The following is a 9,014-nucleotide window of genomic DNA, read 5'->3' as shown; positions in this document are numbered from 1 at the left end:
TCCTTGACTGGTTTTTTTGTTTTGATGGTATACAGACTAGCACGGCTTTCTCTCTGTTACTATAGCCATAGATGGCCACAGAAATGCATGATAGGTGGCAACCCTGATTGGACTAATTTTTCCTTTCCCTTAACTTGTTTTTGTACTAATGTTTTGGGTTTGTTTGTCTTTGTCAGATTTTTTTGAAGAGAACAGAGGAAGAAATCCTACAATGAGATACTGTAAAGTCATGCAGTTTGGTAAACAATTTAATATAATCTTTATTTTATATACTTTGATACTTTAAATGTATCATTTATGTTAATCTGTCTAAATAACTGCATATTCACCCCATTGTAAACTATATATGATAGAACTGTAGCATCAGAGATGTCAGGATGTAAAATAGCTTGCAAAAGCATAAAATAACTACTTTTAATCTATAGAAAACAAAATACGAATGTATTAACACATCCAGATGAACATTGCTTAATAGGCTCCCAGTTTACGGATGGTGTTTTGTAGAAAACTACAATTAAAAATTTCAACCACATAGTTTGACATAAAATAATTTAGCGTGACTACTAAATAATTAATGTTGTCAATGCTGTACATTTTACATTACAAATTTGTCTTTACATATTATACATTACTAATTTTACAAATAGAACTTGAAAACTACTTTGTTCAATTTGTATGCATATAAATGTCGCTGAATAAAAAGTTTACAGTAAATTCTCCTTTCATGAAAATGCTTTGAAGTAATGATTTTTTTGTATTTTGCATTGACAGTCCCTTAATGAGATTATTGTGCATGTTGTACTTTTTCTATATATAATGATCTGACTGCTGGGAGTTTGGGTGTGTTTTAAATCAAACCTAAACTGCAGTAAAATATCTGACCCGATCTCTCTAATACTTTACTTATAAAAGTAAAGGTTATGCTCCTTAACCTCAGTTACATTATGTGCACTTAAAAATGATTCTGGTATTTATAATCATGTACAACATTTCCCACCCCACTCCCATTTTATAGTTTTCTCTTCCTTCCACCCCAGTTAGGATCCTGCAACCCTTGTTCACCTAAGCAGGCCCAGAGGTGGAAAAAGTATCCCAAACATTATTTGAGTAAAAGTGCAGCTGCTTTCACTTCTGGATACTTGAGTACAATAAAGATGTGATGTGTTGGAGATACTTTTACTCAACTAGTTTTCCAGAGGGTCACAGGTGACTTGTACTTAAGTACCTTCCCCTCCAGCAGCTGCGCTTTTACTCAAGCAACTTTTTGCGTACTTTTTCCACTTCTGAACAGAAGTATTCTGATATGAGATTGTTCCAGAGTTGCTGACGTAGGTGTCTGGCTTGTTGTCACTGGGTTAATGTCATTTGGACCTCAAAAGTATAATTCTAGCTATGTTATGCAAGCTTCAGTTTGCACGGATTTATACAGAGATGGGAGTGTTACACTTGCACTAATGGGGCTAATTAACTCCCATCTCTCCATAAATCCCTGCCAACCTAGCTAATCCACTTTGTGTATCTGAGCGTATGCCCTTATAAATACGTTAGTCTTACAGGAGCTGTACCACTCCTTGTTTTTTCTGAAACAGACTACCCCACCTCTCTGAAACTTTTTGAAAGCTATAACCACTTAATATGTTTCATAATTGACAAGCAGTTGTGACCCAAGTACAAAAACAGGGTTCTACAACTAAAATAAGTATTTGTACTAGCTTCTACACAATCTTGCCTTTTTCAATGGGCAAGTCCCCCACTCACAAAGTCTGAGTTCCACAGCTGCAGAACACACTGGTGAAATGCACCCGGCAGCAGTCTATTTCCTAGCGCTAGGTTATTTTAGCTGAAAATCTGGGCAGCTCCTCCGGCCCCGGCAGAGGATAGCTGAAGTAGGGGGAGGACACCAAGAATCCCGCTGGCTGAGTGAGGTGGAGAGAAGGGCCCGTTTGCAGGCAGCCAGATGTGTAAGGTGAAGGTGGAGCTGCCACTAAGCCCCCGGATTCCGCCCTGGCGAAGGAGAACCGGCGAATGGAGCCGCCCGTGGAGCTGGAGCTGGTTGCAGTGCTGGAGTGGCCGGAGGGCGGCCGCAGGCTGGTGGAGGTCAGGATCATGGGGAGCGTCTCGATCTGATAGCTCCGGAGAGAGAAGCGTATTGGCTGCTGCGGGGTTTGTTTGGGTCGGAGGCACGTGCAACAATAAACCGCGACCAAGGAGCCCACGAGGACGAAGGCGACGAAGATGGAGCCCACCACGAGGAACGGGACGTAGATCGGCTCTGGGGAAAACAAAAGCGGCCAGTTTGACTCCCTCCGCAGCCGCCGCCGCGCAAGTAGCAGCCCCAGCGCGCCGGGCCCTCCCGCTCACGCGTGGCACGGCCAGGCCCGGTCCGGCTCGGTCCCCCCCCCCCCCCGCTTTCCCGCCGGGGCGCTGGGAGCCCGGCCGCCGCCGCCATCTGCGCCTGCCCGGGCCGGAGCCTCCGGGCGCGCTCGGCCTCCAGCAGGTGTCTCCCACCCCGGGGGACTGAGCCGCTCCGGCCCGACTCCTTCCCCAGCGGCGGGGCACAGGCCGGGCAACCCCGCCGCGGTGCGGGGCCTGCGGCGCGCCCGGAGCCGTCACACCGCGCAGCGGCCGCGGGCTGCTCCAGCTCCGGGGCGGGCGCCAGGAGCCGCGGCCCCGAGCGCTGGGGGGAAGGCGGCGGGTGGCTCGGGCGGCGCCGCCGGCCCATTGGGAAAGGAGGAGTTCGCTCCCGCCGGCCTGGGCGGGGCAGAGGCCGTGTCGGGTCGCTAGCGCCGTCGGAGCCTCCCGGGCCGGAGCGCTCCCTGTCCCGGCCGGCCGGGTACTCACGGGCGGCGGCGGGCGGGCTCGGCGGTTCGCGGTGGTTGGTGCAGCCGCCCTGCTCCAGGCGGGCGCGGGCGGCGGCGCAGCAGTAGCGCAGGGCGCAGGAGCCGCAGCAGATGGTGGCGCCCGGCGCGTCGAAGCGCTCGGGGCACTGGAAGCCGTCGTGCCCGCGGCCCTGGCCGTCCACCCAGCCGTGGCAGTACTCGCCGCCCGCCGCCCCCGCGCCGCCGCCGCCGCCGCCCCAGCCCAGCGCGCCCAGCAGCAGGTAGCGCAGCACCAGCCGCCGCGCCCCCATCGCGGGCCGGGCCGGGCAGGGCTAGCGGGGCTGCCCCGCCGCAGCGCGGGACGCGCACACGGGCCTTGCTGCGCCTGCCCGCCTCGCAGCGCCCCGGCCGCAGGGCTGGGGGCGGGGGCGGCTCTCCGGAGCGCAGCCCCACAGCCCACCCCTGCCGGGGGCGAGCCCGCCCGAGGGGAGGGCGCTGCGCCCCGCTCGCCTCTCCGCCGCCGCCCGCCCCAGCTGGGCAGCGGGGAGCCTCCGGCGCAGCCCGGAGCGCCGCTACCGGCCCCCTTGCCCCGTCCTGCTGCCCCGCTACCGGCCCCCCCGCCCCATCCTGGCCTCCCACTTTTCCCACTACCGGCCTCCCTGGCTCCATGCCAGTCCCCCACTGCCCCTCTCCCTTCCCTGCCTCTGCCCCCTTGCGCCATCCCTGACACTGTCCTGCTGCCCCGCTCCAAGCCCTGCTCCCATCCCTGCTCCCTGCCTTCCCCCAGCACTCCCCCAATGTCCCACACTCAATCTCCCCCTCCACTGCACTGGTCCCCTGGCACCCAGCTCTACACCCATTCCTAGCCCTGTCCCACCCCTCACCTGGTACCTCCCTCCCAGCCTATCCCCCTCTCACCCTCTCACTGCACATGCTAGGAGCCTCAGTACTAGGAGGGGGTGCTGAATATTGCTATTTAATGAAGGTGTTGCTCTAGCACATCCTCAGAAACGTTGGCTGCGTCTACTCTACAGCAATCTGTCAACAGTAGTTACTGTCGGAAGAGATCTTGAGGCAAAACTTCTGTTGACAAATCACGTCTGCACATGAAAGCGGATCGCTCTGTCGACAGAGAGTGGCCAGACTGCCCCGCTGCTCTGTCAACAGAAGTACAGCAGATAGGGCTGCCCAGGGACTTGGAAGCCCTGTCTGTTGATAGAGGGCCCCCTGGAGTGTCCAAACACCTCTTTTGTCAACAGGTTCTGTTGAGAAGGGCATTCTGCCTCATGGGAGAGGCAGAAGGCTGTCGGCAAAAGTGCTGAGTTCTGTCAAGGGCATGCGTTTTTAGTGTGTATTCTCCAGGAGTTTTGTCAACCAAACCCTCTAGTGTAGATGTAGCCTGAGTGTAAAGCTGCAGTGTTGCTCCTGGGCTCTATTGTATAATCAGAGTTCAATGGAAGCAGGTAGAACTCTGACAATTTACAACATCTGAAGATGTGCCCATGAGTGTTTTCATTGTCAATGACCAGTTTGTCCTACCTTATTTCTTCCAGTGTCCTTTTGGATGCCCGTAAGAAACAGAGAACAAGGGGTTCATCAGCTCTGTCTGTTTGGTCTGTCTCCACTGTGATTGGCTGCTAAGGGGGTTGTGACATCTGAGGTTAGAATGTTGTGGTGTCCAATCAGTTCTGAAGCAGTAGTTCTGAAAATATGTGTATATATTTTCTAGCCAACTAGCCACAGTCAAATAGCCACCTGTGGCTGGCATGTTGGACACCACAGAGCTAGTGTAACAGTTACTGGGGTAGGGTTTCCCGTTACTCACGCTCTCTGCTGGTGTTAAGTTTTGTAACCATAAAGTCACTTTTCATGGCTATTTTATGTGTTCTAATGGGATGTTAAGGGAAAGAAAAGAAAATAGGCTTGATATACATAGCCAAATAATTTAAAGTGACAAGTGTGATAGTCTGTCTTTGATTCTGTCTTGTTTCTGACTGCATGCTGCCTTATTTTTGTTGATTTTGTGCAATGAAGTTAAGACTACCTCTGTGTTAAAAAACATAGTCTGGGAGGAATGTTTAGAAGCCTGATTTAGTTCCCATTGAACTCAACATGAATATTTTCATTGACCGGAGCGGGAGTTGGATCGCGCTCTGTATGAAAGTCAAGAGCATATTTTCATACGTGTCCCTTAAATAGTTGCTCTACATGCTGCAGATTTAGCATTTCAAATGTGGGTAACAGCCATGGAAAAGGTGTCCAAAGTCATAGGAATTATGGAGGAAATTCTGAAAGAAACAACTGAGTTTTCCCAATCACTTACCATACCTATGAAGAAACAAAACTTAGGCCATGGCTACACTAGAAAGTTCTTTAAGAAAATCAAGCCCTTTTTTGAAAAACCATACAGCGTGTCCACACACAGAATGCACTTATTCAATCCAAAATCAAAAGACTACGTCTTTTCTTCTGGAAGCCCTCTTCCACCCCGGATCAGAAAGAGCGCCTCCTTTCAAAAGTGTCTTTCAAAAAAGAAGCTTGTACAGCCGCTTCTCAGACTGCCAGATTTTTCGAGCCCTGGCCCATTCTTTCAAAAGCGTGGGGGCTGTTAGGATGCTCTCTATCAAAAGAGAGGATCAGTCTTTCGATCTGCTTTTTTGTGTGCGGACGTGCTCTTTCGAAAGAAGATCTTCTGGAAGAGACCTTCCAAAAGATCATCTTTCAAACGATTCCTATAGTGTAGATGTGGCCTTTGGAAAAGGTTTTTGGCACACTATTTTGACCTTGTGTGCTTCCATTCTGTACTTGTTACAGGTCTAATTGCAAATTCAGGAGTCCTTTTCACTTTTCCTTTCCTTTTTTTGGGTTTTTTTTTTTTTGTCACCCCACAAACATTATGATGTTATGGGGCCCTGGTGTTCGACACGCTACCTGCTAACCACATGTGGCTGTTTGGCTGGTTGAGTGTGACTAGTTGGCTTGAACAAAAATGTGTATTTAAAATAACGTGGCTGGTTTGCTATAGCAGTAACCACTATAGCGATTAAAAATCAGTGGCAGAGGTCAACCGCAAGTAAAATGAAATCTGAATGCTTACAGCATGAAGGAACCTGCCACTGAACTGCCTGCTCTGAGTTTTCTTTAACTTTTCCCTGGACACCACTAGTGGTTGCAGAATACTAGGTGAGGCAGACTGCTGGTTTTACCCATTATGGAAGTTCCTTTGTTCTTTTCCACATTTGCTATAATTTCCTCTGCTTCAGTGCATAATAGCTGCCCTCTGGATTTGGTAATTTTATATGCAGAACATTAATCTACCTGGGGATACAGAAAAAAGGGGACCTCCCAGTACAGGGAAGGGCCCAATGGGGGGTGGGTTGGCATGGAGGTCTGGACCTGGGGGCACAGGAAGAATTGCCATGGGAGGAGGAAGATGGGACGTAGGGCACATGGAGAGGCTGTTAGCAGAGGGGAGGCTGGGACTTGTGGGCAAAGAAAGAGGTCCAAAAGGTTTGAGGCAATGGGCGTTGGGGGTCTAGCACCTAAGAGTACATGGGTGATCTCCCCAGGTATGCTTGAAAAACTTGGGGCTGAAGGAGGGGTCTCCAGGGACCTGGGAAGGGTTTGGGTGTGGGGGCATAAGCAGGTTCCCACTGGAAGCTGGGAGGCATGTGGGGCTCAGATCTATGGGCAACAGTTTCGGGGGAGTCACTGAAAGTGGGGGGACCAGCACCTGTGGACATGGGAAATTGCCCACTAGGAGATGGAAGGGACTGCAGTCTGGTGACCACAGACGTCTGAACGGGCCTGTTCATCATTGGCAAAGAGGAGTTGGACCTGCTGCCTCTCCCTGCCTGGGAGGAGCTGAGGTGGCTGAGAACTGAGGGCACAGGAAGGTGTCTCACAGGAAGTGAGGGGGTGGGACCTGAGAGCTTAGGGAGGGGTCCCCAGAAATTGCAAGGGCTAAGACCTGGGGGTCACAAGGAGGGGCTCCTGGGGCAATGGAAGGCCAGATGCTAGGGTGGCATGGAAGGATTGCTGGTATCTGGGGGCACAGGGTGGGGCCTCCTGGGAGTGGGGTGCAGGAATATGGGGCACAGAGTGGGGCCCTTTAGTAAGTGGAGAGCAATAGAAGGGACTGGGATCCAGGTGCATAGGGAGGAGCCCAATGGCAGTGGGGTAGGGATGGAGGACACTGCAATCCACTGGCACAGAGCGGGGGGGTTCTCAGAAAGCTGGGGGGCTGGTATTTGGGGGCACAGTGAGGGGCCCATTGAGATCGGGGGGTGGACATGAGGTTGCACAGTAGGGGCCACAGGGGCTGTGTCACAGAGTGTGGGGGTCACTAGGTCCTTCACCCCACATGCAGTCAGATATGAGCCATTCAGCAGGAAAATGAGACAGTTTGTTAGTCGACAGGGACACTGCAAGAACAGACTTGCTAGCACCGAAAACACAAGCAGTCAGTACAATCCATTTTGAAGAGAGAGGGCCCCTGAGCTGGGGCTCTGGCCCTCCTTCCTCCCTCTCCAGCCAGATGAAACTGTCCCACTCAACAGGCCAGTTCCAATTCAAACCAGCCAGGCCCCTCCTCCCTCCTTTGTCCTGTTTCCCAGGGAAGAAAGGTGTCGCCTGGTTGCCTAGGTTACAAAAAGCCTAGAGGGCCATTGCCTACATGTGAGAAAGCATCACACCGAAACTCTCATCACCACTTTGCAGTGATGCTCTGCCTAGGGAAACTGAGGCATACACCTCGGGTTACTACAGGACAGCAGGAAACACATACAACTGAATCAGGGGAATAATATCGTCACACATCCCATTTTGCCACAGGCTGAGTTGATGGCACAGGGAAAGGGCCTTCAAGAGCTGGTAGCTAGCGGGAGGGAGGGAGAGGCTCCTTGGCAGTGATGGTGCAGGGACATAGGCACAGCCCTGGGATGGCAGGGGCTGGCACCCAGGGCACAGGGTCCCACTGATAGGTAAGTAGGAATGGAGGGGACTAGGACATGTTGGCACACATAGGGCCATGGGGGGTGGGTTGGGAACTGCTGTCCCAGGAAGAGTGCTGGGGGGGCGGCGCTGAGCCTTTAGGAGCAGGGAAGGGGCCCCCCAGGAGCTGCGGCGGGTCATTGTGGCACAGGGAGGTGGCTCCCAGGAGCCAGCTGGGCGTGGAAGAGGCACTTAGACCTGAGGGGACAGAGACAGGGGCCTGGTATTTGTGGGGTTGCGACCTGAGGACAGAGGGAAGAGTCCACCAGGGAGGTGGGGTAGCTGGGAGCTGAGAGCACAGGGAGGGGCGCCAGAGAAATCAGGAGAATTGATCCTTTGAACACAGGGAAGGGGCCCCTGGAAAGTTACCAACAAGCACTGGAATTGATTGGCCAACAAGAGCTGTGACCACCTAATACCTGTGGCAGTGCAGGTAAATACAGAGGTGGGAGGCCACAACCCTGGCAGACTAGAGCCAGCTCGCAGGCCAGTATTTGCCCACCCCGACTTAGCTCCCACTTTCCTCAGTGACCCTCAGTCCAAACTCCCTTGGGCTCACACTGTCTGGTGCTGTTTCACTCCACCTGGGTCCACTCCACAGTTAAGGAGTGCTTCTTGTTGCCTAGCAATGTAGATAGTGCTGCCCTGAATAACACCAAAGGTCTTGGCTCCTCCCACCCGCTTAACAGTGGGTCTCTTGAAGTCTGGCTTCCAAGGGTTATCTTCACAAGGGGACATTAGCATTGCAACCAAGCGCTTCGTAATACCGCCCGTTTAGGTGCCTGGCTGCCTATTGAGTTTACAGCCCTGAATGAGGCACCCAGGCATCCCATACAATGCAGGGTGACAAGTATGTACCCAAAAAGTGGGTTTGCAGAAACCAACACTTCAAGTCAGGAGCCACCAAGTTAGCCAAAAGCTGCCAAAAAAGGGTGGAGCCAACCCCTACATCTAAAATGGAGTTAGGCATCTAATGCCAGGCCAGAAGGAGATGCCTATCTCAGCTCCATATTCACAGCCATGAGCCATCTTCAGTGGTCAGGTACCTTAGCCAGGTCAGCCTTTTCTCAAGAAAAACTGAGGAGATAGAGAAGGCTGTGTTCATACCCCCTCCCCAGTAGCCCCTGTGGGTCAGTAATGAACTAGGCATTATGCCCAAAGGAGAACTAGAGATTGACTGTATGGCCTTGCGCTTAGGAGGCA

General features: G+C 52.3%; 1 protein-coding gene across 1 annotated transcript; it reads right to left on the bottom strand.

Moving 5' to 3' along the window:
* Positions 1-241: 241 nt before the first annotated feature.
* SHISA3 (shisa family member 3) lies at positions 242-3,195 on the bottom strand. The gene is made up of 2 exons (XM_074991795.1): positions 2,842-3,195; positions 242-2,272 (listed from the first exon to the last, which is right to left on the bottom strand). Exons 1-2 carry the CDS (start codon positions 3,128-3,130, stop codon positions 1,827-1,829), a joined length of 735 nt encoding a protein of 244 aa, XP_074847896.1. The 5' UTR covers positions 3,131-3,195; the 3' UTR covers positions 242-1,826.
* Positions 3,196-9,014: the final 5,819 nt, after the last annotated feature.

The sequence above is a fragment of the Carettochelys insculpta genome, chromosome 4 (assembly GCF_033958435.1).
Source record: "Carettochelys insculpta isolate YL-2023 chromosome 4, ASM3395843v1, whole genome shotgun sequence".
NCBI classification, from domain to species: domain Eukaryota; kingdom Metazoa; phylum Chordata; order Testudines; family Carettochelyidae; genus Carettochelys; species Carettochelys insculpta.
The sequence above is the reverse complement of the archived record's forward strand: the minus strand, read 5'-3'. Positions and strand labels throughout refer to the sequence as shown.

What these genes read in the sequence shown, in the direction of transcription:
- SHISA3 (XM_074991795.1), bottom strand. Translation starts at nt 3,130, where the DNA reads ATGGGGGCGCGGCGGCTGGTGCTGCGCTACCTGCTGCTGGGCGCGCTG. An exon ending in GAGCCCGCCCGCCGCCGCCC is followed by an intron (nt 2,273 to 2,841) that starts GTGAGTACCCGG and finishes TGTTTTCCCCAG; the next exon opens with AGCCGATCTACGTCCCGTTC.